General features: G+C 40.0%; 1 protein-coding gene across 1 annotated transcript; it reads right to left on the bottom strand.

The window, feature by feature from the left end:
• Positions 1-2,044: 2,044 nt before the first annotated feature.
• Positions 2,045-15,922, bottom strand: LOC113172176 (regulator of nonsense transcripts 1-like). Its single transcript, XM_026375029.2, has 24 exons — positions 15,568-15,922; positions 14,825-14,961; positions 13,313-13,402; positions 12,513-12,680; positions 12,232-12,412; positions 11,224-11,385; positions 11,000-11,084; positions 10,624-10,722; positions 9,767-9,875; positions 9,367-9,526; positions 8,997-9,115; positions 8,552-8,716; positions 8,209-8,323; positions 7,913-8,056; positions 7,582-7,795; positions 6,993-7,110; positions 6,602-6,758; positions 6,256-6,398; positions 5,977-6,151; positions 5,779-5,860; positions 5,375-5,536; positions 5,001-5,272; positions 4,645-4,767; positions 2,045-4,153 (listed from the first exon to the last, which is right to left on the bottom strand). The coding sequence occupies exons 1-23, from the start codon at positions 15,736-15,738 to the stop codon at positions 4,648-4,650; spliced, it is 3,348 nt and encodes a 1,115-aa protein (XP_026230814.1). The 5' UTR covers positions 15,739-15,922; the 3' UTR covers positions 2,045-4,153; positions 4,645-4,647.
• Positions 15,923-16,762: the final 840 nt, after the last annotated feature.

Raw genomic sequence — 16,762 nt, 5'->3', positions numbered from 1 at the left:
ACATTACCCACGATGCAACCTTACTGCCTACAGTTTGGTTAGACGTTCACATGGATACATACTGTGAGGTAATGATATAGTGAAATAATGATAATCAATAAGTTAAAGTAGTTACCAACTTATTTATTTTAATGATCTCACCCTCAATTTGAAAGTTGTCTCATCACATCTTTCACCTTCATGTGTTTGTGCTCTCCTAATAAATCTCACATCTCATGGTGTCCACCTGACACTCATGACAGAGCAACAAGCAAGACTTGCTACTCGCTGTTGACCTCTAAGCACAACAAAGCCCAGCAGTGATTGGATAGAGGTCAGAGCTGCATCTCGGGATGAATGGTTGTTGGATAGGAGTGATTCCGACCACAATCTACAACATCCATAATCTGTCACCCTCTGATCTGATCCATTTAAATCTTTTCATACACAACCATTTGACATTAGAGCAGCAAATTTACTACAATGACTGAATGTGCCGTTTGTTTCCCCCCCATTATTTCCAATTCTACCGTTTAGCTGGTGCTTAAAGGAACTGTAAAGCCTTTAAAGCGTCAATGTTAAATACAGCAGAGTCCAAAGAGCAGCTAAAACTGCTGTAGGAGGCAGGTCACAGCTGTCCCGCTGCAGATAACAGTAGCCCTAACAAAAGAGTATTACGCTGCACCCGTGGTTATTACGCACATATTTAACAAATCTGTCAGAAATTAGCAGCTGCTCACACTAAAGCTCTGCCCCGCTCCTTCCTCCTTTTTTCCAACTCCAATAAAAGCATCCTAAGCTCAGACAATAGTAAGAATTATGGATCAAATAACCCAGAGACTCTGGGGCCACGCAGAGGAAAAACACCACAGAATATGATCTTAATTTAACAGATCCATTACACTCCTCTGTTGGGTTTGTGAAGAGTAAAAAAAAAAAGAAATGAGCAGCCTCACATTTCCTAATTAACCGATTATTCCTAAGTTGTGTCTGACCACCTCTTCTTCTGAAATCAAGACTTCAGCTGTGTTTTTAAGTTCATGTGTGGTGGCATCCCAAGGTCACAAGTAAAATCTGAATATCATATGGAAAAAGAAGGTCAAGACAATGATTGTACTTGCCTTTCTCTGTGGTGAGGAAACATCTTACAAGGTGACTGAGATTTCCTTTCTACAAACAGAGAGAGAGAGAAATAGTTGAAGCAGAACATCCACTAACACAAGCATTGGGCCTAAAACAGAAGAAAAAAGGAAACACATTATTATTGTTGTATAGTTGTTGTTTTTTTACACCAATTTCAACACAAACTTCTTGCTTCATTTTCTCTCTATGCCTAATTTCATGCAGACAGTCCAACGCTACAGCCTCACTTACCCCATCTCGGTGTAAACCCTTGTTGAGTCTGTTATCTAACAATAATTCCGCTGCTGCTGTTTCTGTCCCACTCGACTCTTCTCTTTCTGTGACTGGACCCGGTGTATATATATATTTAATTTTTTTTTTGTTTTTTGTTTGCTGCTTTATTCTGCAGGGGTGGACGATCCACTGCAAGGCGCTGCACAGCCTGCTGCAGCCCGCACAGTGTCGGCACCGTCCTGTCCCGGGTACCGGGCTCCGCAGATCACCTTTACGCAGCGCGCACGGTCACAGCCCGGGGAGCACAGAGCGGAGGACCTCGATCACTGAAGTGGTCGCGGTCCCGTGCGAGTCCATTTCCGACCCGAGCAGATGTGGAAGGTCTTGTGGTGTTTGCAGCGTCCCGGTGGTCGGAGGTCTGTGCTCGGCGTTCAACAGTAGAGTACCACCTGCTGGCTCCACGGCGGCATGAGGCAGTGAAGCTGCGAAACTGTGTCAACCTGTCGGCATGTGTGCAGACTGCAGCCTGGATCTGAGGCGCAGGTTGAACACTTATCATCCCAAAGGACAAGTTATGACCTAAAAGCCGTCATCGTCATGCTGGCGCCCATTTAGCTGTGCAGCTTTAAAAATATAAATAAAAATATACAACTGCTGGCGGATCTCTCCGATTAAAGAAAGCTTTACATAGCAATAATGAAACAGCTCAATCAGCAAACAGAAGCAAACTTTATTTCCCATGATTATTAACAGGACAATATCTCTGAATTTTATTATCTACTAACATCAATTAGTACGCAGAAAAACTAAATGTGCAGTCATGAGTGTTCAACACATAAACGCCTTTAAGCTGAGTTTTAAATAGCAAGATGACAAATAAAGAAACGCTACAAGAGGAAAACATCCAACCTGGAAGTTACCCTCAAGTCACAGCACATGCAAAACTGTATGTGTTGGTAAAAGGTATGAAGTCAGTAACAGGCAGTACGGCTGTTTTCATTACAGGACAGTTACGGGCATCTAGCTACTTCTGGTGATCAGGAAGTATCATGGAGAGAAACATTAATACTGAGTGAAAAGAAACTGCAGTGAAAGTTAATTTAACGCATGTGAAATCCAAACTTAAAACACATGCAGAGAACTCGAGCTAAAACTAGGATGTAAAGTTAAGTTACAGAACAATTCAACTGTCCTTCACATGATGCACTCCTCTCTGCTACGACCTCTAGACTTTAGGACAACAAAGTACCAAGTACTATAAGAAAACACCAGATATACTGTGGACTCAAGTCCAACCTACATAGATATTACACTTGCCTCATGTCTTAGTGTTTTTATGCCAAATTCCCTACTGTAGTGCATGTACAACACAGTACAACCTACACCTCCTAAATACACGTGGGAACATCTTTCACCCACGTTCACCACAGTTCTCTTCACCTCATGTGTTGTCAGATGGGACCTTAGAAGATTTCACCATCCTCTGTGGTGACTAGTCGAGTCAGGTGCTTCACAACAGGGATGTAAACTTTAGCACATGAATTATAGACGTGATTTCTTTCTTCATTCTCACTTTACTGTAATAATTAGGTATGTACAAATATGACCTAATTCAATAATGCATGATATTTAAGGGGTCTATGGAGAGCACTGCTCTCTAGATGTGGCTTTCTGATACGCTTAGCTATATTTGCTCAAGATGATTCCTATCTGCTAGCTTCAGTGGCTTCAGGGTCAGCAGAAAAGAATGGCAGATTCGTTCAGTCGTAAACTGATTACGGGGCTTCACCTTCTTTGCTCTTTTGCACACTAAAAGGACACAAAGAAGAACAAAAACAAACTTGTCTCCCTCTATAGAGAACTTTGGAGCCATCCACCTAAGATCTGGAGACAAAGATGTTTTTCTTTTACATTTACATTTTCAAGAGCTAATTCCACCACTTCGCAGACCACCTTGAGAAAGACCTGTCTCGAAAGACAGCTAACTACTCTAGCTTACATCACTGAAAACCTCAATGAAAACAGCTTTTGTTTTATTTCAGAAAACTTTCCAACTCAAAGCTGAGAAAGAAAAGTGAATGATCTGTGGCTATGTAATCCTCAAATATCATTTCAGCTGTTTGAGGCACAACACCACAAGAACGTCTGAGTTCACTCCGTCAAACTCTCTCTTCTGAATGCTTAGATGTGATCAAATGCAGAGCCTCGATTCAAGCTTTGAGTTTAAAAAAAGTTGCCATGTCAACTGCTTCAAGAGTTGGGTCCACTTGTTTCCTCTCTTTCTCTCCAAGTGACAGAAGACGTCCTGTTAAGTTAGCTTGGAGGACTTGTGTGTGAGACACTTCTTCATCTTTCTCAGCTTTTGGAGCAAGATTCCCAACCACAATGCCTGGAGATCCCCGAGGTTCAGGGCCACACCTGGAACAAGATGACAATGCCGCCCCCTCTCTCTCCAGAATCTTTCAGACCTTCCCCCCTCCTCTTCGACCTGTTGAAGGTCTCGCCTCTCCAGCTGTGCTGCTTCGGCTGACAGCTTTCTCCTTTGCCATGTCTTCACGCGTGAGCAGCAGTGCCTTCTCTCCTCCACCATCTTCCTGCGCTCTCCTCTTGCTCACTTCCTGTCCAGCTCTACTCCCAGCTTTGCTCTCACGCTTGTGATTGGTTGGTTTCTCACGGTCTCTCTTCTGTTACTTTCACACAGTGGTGCTTCGGTTGTAGCAGTGGAAAACGGGTATCCATGTTTGTTCTTTTTTGTTATTACCCAGATTAAAATACCGATGAACTAAGCTTCACACAGGCCTAGCTCCTTTCCAGCAACCTGTAAATACATAATTCATATTAGCATTAGTTATTTCAATATACTATTACACAATAAGTGTCATTTATTGCCGTAAATTTAGAAATTAGAAACTGATGAAAATATCAATACCACCCTCATGTCTCTGTCACATATGAAGCTACAGCTTAATACAAAACTTAAAAAAGACTATAAGTTTTGTCTGTACATAACAAAATCCAAATTCAGCAACACAAAGCCTCTGTAATTGCCACATCATCCCCCTTGCTTGTTCAATCTGTTTAAATATAACAGCAATATCTTTTTTAAAATTAAGTATTATTTTTGATTGAGAGTGGTGTTTTCCTAAAGTCTCTGCACCAGCAACATTTCATAAGTTTTATTCTCCAGGATAAAAAGTAGTCTACTACATAACTGCCTGTAAAACAGCAACATAGTTTACTATACATGGTTTTACCAAATGTTGCTTTCAGTGAGTCAGATAAGTCAACACATTAGTCAGAGTTTCTTACAGTCTAGTACTGGGACAGTCCAGTCACACCACCATGTTGGTAAGCCCGCTCCCCTTGGTAAGTGGAGTCCTGGGACAAGGCCACATCAATCTGGGACTTGAACTCATCTCCTAGGTAACTGTCCTATAATGGGACAAACAAAAACATTAGTCACTTATTTCCAAGTGGAGAAGGAATAAGAGGTTTTTTTCTTCAAGAAGAAAACTGGACAAGACTTTATTATTTTTACGGGCAAACAGCTCTAGTATTGGATTCCAACTGCAGACAGACTACAAACATTTTCAAGTGCACCTACTTGGCAAAATCTTTTGAAAACTCAATGGATGCTGAAGATGTAATTCGAGTACATGACAAACCTGGGAGAGTTCAGGCTGAGAGAGCCCAGGCTGACTCATCTGTGACGGCTGGCTCATGTTAATGTAGCCCTGCGTCAGAGGCCCCTGGGAGAAGGGCTGGGAGACCAGGTCCTGACTGGCCTGGCTGCCGCTCATATGTCCTCCATGCCCACGGTCCATTCCTCCATTCCCTCCACCGTGGTTACCCGTGTTACCGCGGTTTCTTTGACGGCCGCCTCGATTTCCGCTGCCTCCTCCAGTTCCTGCTTTGCCCTTCATACCTCCACCACGACCTGGAGGAAATTCAGTCAAGTTTCACATGATGCAGCTTTTGCTAGGTGTTCTGTAGGGACTACGAATTTAGAATGGCTCTTAACATTTCACAGCTTTCTCACCTGCACTGGGGCCATTCACCTGTCCCATGTACCCAGGTGGGGGTATGGGTGGCATCACAAGGTTGAACGGGATGGGGATGTTCATGGAAGTCATGGGACTGGAGCCTGTGCCAATCATACCAATCTGGTCATGGGTTTGGAAATACATGTTGGACGTACGACCTGCAGCAAAAAGTAGATGTTCATTTTTCTTCATGAAAGTAATATATTATATATAATTATTTACATTATTTGTCTGTGTGCACAGCTAGTTTTGTCTCACACAACAGTAGACACAGTTCTTGTTTTTGTATCTAATAAAATGAATAAACATATTCAACCTGTTTGCAAGGCAGGTGCATTAACTCCATTACAAATGACATGTGATCAGTAAGAAATGGTCTAACATTTTTTTTGTGACTCACCATTGCTGCTGCAATCATAAACAGATCCAGGAATAAGGGCCTCCCTGGCATCATACATAGCTGTGCTCATAAATCGACCCCCCTGTAAAACAAACAAACCAGACAGCTATTTTAGACCACCGCTTAATAATTCTTGCATGCACATTCATTTCTTACAAACTAACTAACAATTTCTTGACAAACTAACTCATAACTCACAGGGTTGATGGTGTTGACCAGCTTGCGGGGCTTGCTGAATTGCATGAGGCTCTCCCGCAGATTGTTCAGGGGGCCTTCAACCAGGACTTTCTGCTCCTTGTAGTAGTTCAACAGGTGGTTCCACAGGGGCTGTTTGGACAAAGCCTTAGGATTTCCCACAATGATCACACCATATCTGTGTGAAAGCAGTGAACGAATAATATCAGTATCAATAGCAAATGCAAAAAAAAGTTTTTCATAGTCAATGAAAACATGTTTTATTTTTCAGTGTTGTTTTACCTGGCCCTTGTAAGTGCCACATTCAGACGCCTAGGATCATTGAGGAAGCCGATGCCCTGGTGCTCATTGGCTCTCACACAGGACAGTATGATGAAGTCTTTTTCTCTGCCCTGAAATGCATCTACACTGGCTATCTCCACCTCCTACAGAAACAATAAAAACAAAATAGTGGAGAAAAATCTGATGTGTTTCTACTTCATACTGTGTATTTACACATTTAAATACAAAACAGTGGATAGCAGCAGGGGTTACAGGGAGAACATGAAAACTCCACACAGACAAACCACAGATTGTGCCCCCATGTTGAAATGTGCGACACAAAATATAAATAAAAATTTCACCTTACCTGGTAGAGTTTGGTATGAAGGGAGCCACTAAACTGCATGTACTGGACCAGGTAGGACCTCTGTCCCTCATAGGGGGTAATGATGCCAATCTGATCAGGCTTTGCTCCAGCCTTCAGCAACCTTGTAGTTATTTTCTCCACATTGGCTGCTTCAGTTCTGCATTAACAATTGTATTATCAAATCATTTGTTTTATAATAAGGAAACATGTTACATGTTGTGATATGTCTTAAGATGTACAGTGCCTATAGTGGCCACATGTAAATTGCAGTTGCACTGTTTGTAGTGATTCTGAAAAATGTAAAAACAGTTGTAGAACTAGCAAATAAGTTATTTTGAGGAATATTTCTGTATAGTAGATGAACAAGAACCATATTAGGTCAAGTTTAAACCTGTTGAGATAGGATGTTCCAGAGCTGGCAATTTCTTCTTGGCCTTGTGTAACATAAAAGAACATTGGCTTGTCAGGCTGTGGCCACTGGAAGTCAAATCCTTTTTTCACACGGTCAGCTGGAGAAAGAGAAGAGATATCAATCAGTACTAATGTTGATAAACTACCGCACTCATCAACTAATACGGAGCTAATAAGCGTGAGCCTGACAGTAAAATCTGAGTCTATGGTATATCCATCTTCCATCAGAATTATTATTATTAAAACTAATTTTAATACAGCGTGAATAGAAACAAGACAACACTAAGATGCATGCAAGTAGTTTGATATAAAGTACTTGTCCAATAAGTTTCCTCCTCAAATTTTCTAAATAGATTTAGGACGAATTCCAGCAAAGTTCAAGATAACTGGAAATTAGGCCTTTAGATAAACTGACTCTGTGAGAGGCTTGAAGATAGGAAAAAGTAAAGGCACATTCAGCTGCACACTGATCCCTTGGCAGGAATTTAAAGGGCAATTTCACAACATTTAATCACTGAAAAGGAAACGTCAAGTAACTGAGTTCCACAAATAGCTTCTTCTCATCTTACCAGCAGTGACTCCATTCTGCAGAGAGCCCTCATAGAAGATGTTGGAAGGGAAGGCACTAAGGGCTGGGTGCATGCGGTACTGGACCTGCAGACGGATTGGCCGTATCCCGAGCACAACCAGGCGTTCAAACAGAGACTGGGACAGACCTGCTTTAGCCGCCTTCTTACACATTACCACAGGTCCCAGTTGGCAGTGGTCACCCACCAATATCAACTATGGAAAATGTAATTGAGACAAAAACTCCTTTTAGAGACTGTACCCTGAGGAATGACAGCAGAAAGATGACGCAATAGAATGATTCAAATCTATTTTTAATCATAGAGCTCCTACCTGCTTGGCCCCCAGAACAACTGGCACCATGCACTCTGGTTCAGTGGCCTGGGTGCTTTCATCGATCAGGATCGAGCGGAATTGCATTTTGGCCAGACGAGGATCCCCTGCCCCAACGCAGGTGCAGCAAATCACATCAGCATTCTGGAGGAGACACAAGAAATACAAGTGTTTCACATTAGAACAACATTACATTTTGCAAACCCTTGATATTATCTCTTTTTTAAAGGGCCTCAACAGAAACATTGACAATGACAAATAAAATCTCTATCTTTTAAGACTTTAGTAAGACACACCATAAGCAGCTCCCTCTCAGCAGTGCGTCTCAGAGCTCGGTAGCGCTTCTCGTCTGAGGAGGACAGTTCTCCAGTCTCATCCTTCAACTGCTGGAGCTTCTGGAGCTCTGGCATACTGCAGGTATGAAACATTTCAACTGTACTTGACAGCAAAGACACAACAGACTGTACAGCTTGAAGATATGAAATAATTTTTTGCCAACAATAATTTAATTTGCAATTCCTATATTTTAATTAGGACTACATTGCACTCAAAGCTCTTCCAAAAAAGCAAACAAATGTTAAACATATACTGAAAACAAGCCATCTTTAAAAATGACCATTATTCACAGTTGTGGTTTACCTGTCCATGTTACGGGTCTGGTTGTGCAGTGCCAGGAAAGAAACAGGTGAGTCAATAGCCTCCCTGCTCTTGGCACATAGCCTCACAACCTTTAGTCCTGTCTGGTGGATCTTCTCTGTCAACTGGTCAACTGCAATGTTACTGGGAGCACATACCAGTACTGGCCTGAGGGACAAGATACAGAAACGTTTTAAGCCTTTTTAACATATAAACTCCGGACAATGTCAGGAGAATCAAGTCCAGACATTGTGTGGAGTTGTGTTGTTGCACGAGCAGACCACATTTGTGAAATGAGATGGTAGTGGAGTTTCAGTTATTTTCTGAAAGCAGCTTTAGTAACCATAATACACAGCCAAGCCACTCTTCAAGAACCAAATTAATATTGTTCATATTATAATAGCACCAGCATATCAAAAAAACAAGGTCAGACATTTAAGGGTCTTACCCGTTGCCCTGTCTCGCAAGATGGTAGACAATTGTGGCAGAGGTTACAGTCTTCCCTGTGCCAGGAGGACCCTGGATCAGACTGAGGGGACGCTGCAGCACTGTCTTCACAGCATACACCTGCATTACAACAAAGCACAACAATGTGAAGCCTGTGAGAACAAGACTAAAGATGTTTCATACACAAAAAAAACGGACTCGTATATACTACCAGTGATAAGCATGCAATGCTTTTGTCATGTGAGTGACTTTAAACTGCATCACCTGCTATGTGGTTTGCTTTCTGTAATTTAGAGTTGATTATTGGAATATATTTTTCGGTTAATAGATTGTTAAAATCTGTTCATGACAACATCATGCACACAACCTACCTGGGAGTGGTTAAGATCAGGTAGGCCCTGAGCAGTAAAGCGCTTGGGCAGCTGGCACTTGATGACCACATCCTCAACCTCATGTCCCAGCAGTTTGTGGTAGATGTAACCAGACACCGAGGTCTCATCAACAGCAAATGTCTTTAGTGCACTCTGCATTCTGGATAGCAACATTAAAATATGTGTTAAAAACAGAACCAAAACATTTTTTTATGACCAACTGTCCAAAAATGAATACAAACAGAGGGATGAGTATCAACAAAGTATTTTATACATAAATATATTATAAAATACAAATTATTACACAGACATCAACAGGATAGTTATCTGTAGTAGTCACGTTTAATGGTTTATATGTCATATATGACACAAAATAGCATGTGTATCTTTTCATGAATACCTGTCAAAGGAAGTGGACTTCCACACAAAGTCAACCTGAAAGTTGTGTGGGATCTCGATCGGAGCCCCGGCACTGCTCCTCAACTCTATGGCAATCTCATCACCGTAGTCTGGCACAGTAGGTCAAGGAAGAGCAGAACCTTTGAACATATACTGTGTGTAAATGTTTGGATTATATATATATATATATATCTGCAGTTCTTCACTTGTTTTGGTTTGAACCGAAACATTAAAAAAATTTATATTAGTAATATTTTAGTTCACTTTATACATTATAAGCTTTATTACCAGTTACAACCTCTGTACTTGGTTTTGTTTAATCAAAACTCAGCTGATTATCAATGCAGCATTTACATGATGGATGGCACAAAATCTTCACAACAGATGAAGAGAATTTTTTGGACACCTGATGTAGTTCGTATGTAACTAATATTTGCTGGATTAATATGCAACGGATTAGTTAGTTTATCCTATTTAACAGAACCTTGAAATGTAACCTTTGAAAAAAGAGGCAAACCTTTTATTTTTACTTATGTAGGTGCTACACTGTCACAGTTTACACTGACAGTGTAGCACCACCTTACTTGCATCAGTTTATACTTCATAGTGGAGTTACTGATCAGAACAAAATTTAGAAATGATAGAGGCTCTAGCAGTTGTTCTGATATATACAGCCTCAGGCTGTACTGCAGACTGTATAAGCTCCCTGAAAGGTGGTCAGCTGTATAAATTAATCCAGGACTGAGGAGAAGTGTGCACATGTTGTTGTAGTTTTCACAGTCGCCACTAGATGTTACTAAACAACCATATATGAAGGGTGGGATGTTCGTATTGGTATTTTAGCAGCCATAAGGATACTATCAGGGACTTTGATGACATGTCCAATGCCTTTCCATGGAGGAGCCAGATCTCCTTTGTACCTGAGGCAAATTTCATCTCCCTGCATCAGTCGCATATCTAGAGGACAGCAGATAATAATAACTTTATTAAATACATGAGTGACGTTAAGGAAGCATCAAGCACCACATTTTATTAATAATCAACCAAAATGATAAATTTAGAGAATTTCAAAATTATCTAATTTAATTTCATACATTGATAGCCACACTTGCAGATATTTAGATGAGTGAATTGTAATGTTTTTTGCTATTGTGGATTAATCTGGTCAGAATAAGACAAAAATCACTAAGAGACACAATATCAATAGCCATAAACAGAAACTACAAATAAATACCTGAATCCGTCTTGGGAAGAGTGAAATATGCAATCCTCTTTTTATTTAGTCCCAAGTCCCATCTCACAGTAATGTTGTCCTGAGTCTATTAGGAAGCAACATAAAAAAAATATAATACCTACTATAAACCAAAAAAGTAACTTTCATTTAACTATTATCAAAACTAATTCACCATTTAATGTATTTATCATGCAAACAATTCAACCCACATATTTTTTTCTTACCTGGGATTCTTTGAGTTTCTTATCATAGTCAGCTTCCAGCTTCACAAGAGGGCCAAAGATATTCTGGTACTGATAGGCATCCTCATAGCGCAGCAGGACATGCTGGGGCTCCTCATCCACACCAGGTTTCTCCAGGTCCTCCAAAGTTGCTGTGGGATTTTCCTGCCATTAAGAATAATACATACAAAATGCTCAACGACAGGAGATTAAAATGTGAAAAAGCATGACATTTGTGTTTTCTATCAATATGTGTTGTGCTCTCCTAAATTCTGCCCTGGAGAGATTGAGACAAAAAGCCTTTTTTTTACAAAAGACATTTTGACATGTCAAAGTAGAAACACTACTAACTTAACAAAATGATGGCTAAACTCCATTTAGCTGCTTCAGTTAAATGTCCTGGTAGTGAGCAATCTGGCACATGATAAAGAGAACATTAACATTAATGTTTTGCTATGTGCGCAGAATAGAACTCCTAAGTATCCAAAAGGATAGAAGTTACGAAGTGTTAATATAACGTGCAATAGGTGCAATTGTCAGAATTCTAGCCAGGAAGTAAGAAAGGAGTAAGGAAGTAAGAAAAACATCAAGTCAGTAATGGACCCAGCTGATCTATCTGTGTGGAATTTGTTAATAAATCTTTGTTTCAAGTGGTATTCCCGGCTTTGGACTTAACCTTGGATTTTTTAACAAGAACGTTGGTCGAACACGTAAAAAAATTCATTTACAGACTAAGTGGCCTTGATCAGTTGTCTTATTGTAACTGATGTTAATGGTAAAGCGGCCACTACAGCAAAGAAAATAAAAATATAGGTATGAAACAGGCAGTGAAACTGATACTGACACAAAGAACTAGCTCAGCAAACATGCAGCTATTTGCATCACTTCCATCTGTATGAATACATATCTGGCTACCTATATATAGATAAGACCAGCTTATGCTCAAATGCAAGTTATGTGGGTTCAGAATATTTACATAGCACAATGAAAGGTGTGTTACACTAACAGTACCTTCCAGAGTTCCTCCAGCTTGTTGATCTGCTGGGCAGTGATCTGGCGGGCCCTGAGCTGCTCCTGCTCCGAGGGTATTTTGACCAACCAGGACAGGAAACAGCGGTCCTGAATGAGAGGCTGCCACTGTGAGCTGTCCCAGTTGATGTCTTTCAGGCTGCTCTGGCTGGCACATGGCTGCCTGTGTTGCAGCCAAAACAAAAAGGTCAAATGATAACTTTCTATGATTCATCTTTTCAGCATGTTGTTCAGCAAGTGTACAGTCATATAAGCACTTTCACCTGCACAGTAACACCACTACTGAATCAGCTTTGGCAGGGATAAAGCCCAGCAGGAAAACATTGCGACAGCCACAGTTGTAGCACTCCAGGACAGTCTCCCCCAGTGGGCCATCTTTATGCAGGGTCACCTCCTTGGACTTTGCTCTTACCAGGTGGTTTACAATGTGGCTAAAGTGAAGAGAATGATAATTATTACACCAATCACCAATATGAGGAAATGCAAATAAATAAAATCTATCTACACAGTTATGCATACTCTAAAATGATATATATATCACAGTATGCAGAACTTTATGCAGAACTGCGTGCGTGTGTGTATACACACACACATAAACAAATACAAAACATCCTTGCATCTACAGTAGGTTCAGACTGAAACAGGACTATAGAACCCAGCAATTCTTAAACACAATAAAAAAAAAAAAACACTTTATAAAATTTATAAAATTAAAATAAAATTAAACATCTTACTTGACAAGTCTTAATTCAGGTCTAATTTACCATGAGTGCATGGAAAGCAGTTAGCTCTATACAAGCTTCAAAGCATAAATAAATGAACAAGTTTTACACTCATTTGTGAGTTTTATGTAACCAGCTTCCCTTTTCCTTCAGTCTCTGCGCTTAACATTCCCAAACCCAAGCAGTTCCTGTGAGAAACAAAACTGCCTCTGCTGTACCTAAAGTCCGCTTACACATCTGGAAAGGCACCAACGCTAAAAGATATATCCAGGTTTTAGATCAGCATATGGTTTTCTTCGAGGATGAGGATCAATAAAAAGCATATAAGTCAGGTATCTTACCTGCCAGATGTGTTTCCACGGCCATTACAGAACCACTTTTTGCTGGTGTTGCAGTAGACCACACAGGCTGGATCATGAATGCCACAATAACTAAAAATTAAAAACAAAACACAAACCATAACAGTTGAAAGCATGTACCAGTTGGTACATTTTCACGGGATCAGTATTCAAAAATAGTCTAAACATTAACAAATCCTAAACTAATGTCGCTTGAAATGGAATATAAGTGGGATATTACCTTCACAGCCATATCTGTGATATTTTTAAAATAATTTGCCTAAATTCGTCCCTGTCAACACTTTGGCTTTGCACTGTGTCTTTTGGCTAAGCCTCACCATGCTTATTGTGATTATAGGCTCATGTGATCGCCATATTATGGCATGTACAGAAACTCATAATCATGCAGCTATATCAATATAAAAATTCTTATCATGGAGAGGAATTATCATGTTCATAGATGGCATGATATGGCACAGCCCTAGACAAATTACTAAAATTACTAATTTGAAGAAAAGAATCTCTTGTGACAAATCTGTACTTCAAAGTGAAACGGAAATAAAGTGAAGGAACAAACTATCAAGGCCCTGTCATCTTTCAATAGTGGGAATAGTTTTTTTACTTCCATTAGCTGCTGAAATGAAAATTGAGAATTTTTATATTCATGTAAAATGTCAACTCTTCAAAAAACTATCAGTGTTGTGAGAATGTGACTGTTTAACAGTTACAATTAGAAATTACATCAAAAGTAGCAAAACCTCTGAAGTTTCTGCTGCTTTTGGTTACAGACATAGTGATGCATTGTATTTTAGAAACATACTGAGTGATTATTTCAACAGTCAGAATGTCTAAGATGTCTGACATACCCAACTGGACTTATCTGGACCAGTCATACTAATGGCTGAAAGCCACTTTGTTAAAGTACAGAGCATACAAGCTGTGAGTGTGAGAAGAGCAGCACTTCTTGATATGATGTACCAGTTATACTGATTAACCAGTGCTAACGTGTCTGCAGTAAGGAGTGTGTTCTCCAACAGAGACAGTAAGAAAGTGAAAAACACAGACAGAAACTAGCTTAAGAATAGATATTTTTGGTCAAACCCTGAATAGGTCATTATTATGTTCAGATTTGGCAATTTTATATAGCATATATTATATGCATATACAATTATAATTATAACATAAGAATATTTATATGACATTTAAAAACCAATGCTTACATGTGTTTGATTTTTTTATACCAATTTTAAATGATTTTCACGTTTGATATACGTTTTGGACATTATGCTAAACAAAATATATACATGAACAAGGCTCCACAACCACTGAAACTCTTAAGTTTAAAGACAGGGGTTGTATGCAGTTAAAAAAAATAACTGCAAATATCAAAATCTGCAAAAAAATACATCAAATACACTAAAAGCAATACATGCTACCCAAAGAAATGAAGCCACCACAGCTGATTCCTCTCTGATAACAGCTGGTGCACACAGTCACACTAGTTTGTTCCTTCACCTGCAGGCATGTACAGGAAGATCCTTGGTATAGTAGGTGTCCTCCTCATCCTCCTCAAAGTTCAACTCAGCCAGCAACTGACTGGCTTTTACCACAGGGTCATCCCCATTCTGTAGCACTCCATCAGGACCATTAACCTGAAAAGACGCGTACTGATTATGAGGACAATCAGGAATATCAACTGAAACTTCATGTCAAAATTAGCCATGTAGCACAAGAAAAAGTTAATCAATTCTGCAAAAAGCGGGCACCAAAGATAAAGATGAAGACTCGTGTGATCATATATTTCAGTCTAGTTTGCAGACTGTCACATTAAAAACTGTTTTGCTAAATTCACACTGATTGTAACCAGGGTTACCTGAAAGACGACGCTAAAGCTCGCATCCAATTGATTGTTGTTAGCAGACACTTTAAGTGTTTAGTACATATCGGCCCTAGCAGGTATAAATATGGGCACTTGTGGCTGGTCTGGCACAGTGGAAACTCCCTGACATACTTGGTTTGTACTTGAATGAAGTGCCGAGTCTTCACACGCTAGCTCTGTAGGCATGCTATGCGAGCTAGTTAGCCAGCATGCTAGTCAATTAGCGGGATAACAGCATGGTAACAGATAGAAGGCGTCATCAGGCTAGCTATAGGTAGCCGCCAATGTTGTTAGCTAGCTCACATTAGCTAATTCAAATTTTGTCAACACAGTAGAGGACACATTTTGCCACTAAGCCCTCGCGAATACCCACACGCACCTGGCTGTCTAGCTGGCTCTGGGTCTGGCCTTGGGTCTGGGTCTGGCTTGGCAGGGTAAAATCGGTGAAGTCGAACTCGGAGCCCTGGGTGTCCGCTCCCAGCAGCTCGGTCTCCTCGGTGTCCAGGAACGTTAGAGTCTGCGAGCTCGGCCCGTATGCCTCGACACTCATGTTTTGACCTTCTTTATAATGATATTTTACCGGTTTCCGAAAAATAGTCCACCAATTCTTGCTACTCCAAACGAAAATTAATAACTGAGGGTGATTATTGATGAGAAAATGACATAAACTGGTGGTGTGAAAGGGATACAGACAGCCTCGACTGCGGCTGCGTTCCGTTTATCATATCCCCCGCTCGTTTCCTTCCCTCCCGCACTCCTACTTGTCTCCTACAGGAAGTCACCTGGAAGGAGTAAGAAAGGAAAGGGAACAAGATGTGTGAACAAAAACGGAATGGTTTTACAAAAAAACGTCAAAGGTAAAAAAAAGGGTAATGTGCAACCTGTGTTGGGACATATTTATTGTTGTATAATTGTATAATTTATTCAAATCAGGTTTTAGGAATGTAGGTATATGCTTCCACTCAGTCCTGCACCTTTTTATTGTGTCAGAACAAGTTCAGCAGGTTTGTATACCCAGTATTACTATAACTCACAGAGAATGATTCAAAAGTATATTAGATTAAAAGAGATAAAGAGAATTATTAATTGTAACACCAGCCAAACAAATCACTGACTACAAATGACAGAAACATACATTTCAAAGTTAAAATCTTCACCCTTTCTAATATCAAACATCCGTTAAAGCAGTGGCAAATGTCAAATCAAATGCGTTGAAGACAGTGAAACTGGAATGAGGTACGGTCATTCTGCCATGACAAAATTAGGATGAACAATCACTTCATTATGCTCAGCTTGAATCTCATCCTCTTTTCACTATGTATGATGGTGTCTAGGTACAAGTCTTGAATCACAGTCCAAGCATTTACCTCAGTTTTCATGTACGTTAATAGTTTGGGAGAGAGTCTGATTTGTCACATTTTCTCAGCTGAAAGGTCATTTTAAAAGGCCAGTGTACAACAAAATTAAAGTACACAATGTTCTTCATTTAAAGCTTTATAGATCATAAAATGTTATGTTATGTTAGGCTAAAAACTAAATTGAAAGATTTTTTTATTAAACATTTTAATGGGTGT

This window comes from Anabas testudineus, chromosome 17, assembly GCF_900324465.2.
Source record: "Anabas testudineus chromosome 17, fAnaTes1.2, whole genome shotgun sequence".
Taxonomy (NCBI): Eukaryota; Metazoa; Chordata; class Actinopteri; order Anabantiformes; family Anabantidae; genus Anabas; species Anabas testudineus.
Note: the sequence above shows the minus strand (reverse complement) of the source record. Positions and strands in the feature narration are given on the sequence as shown.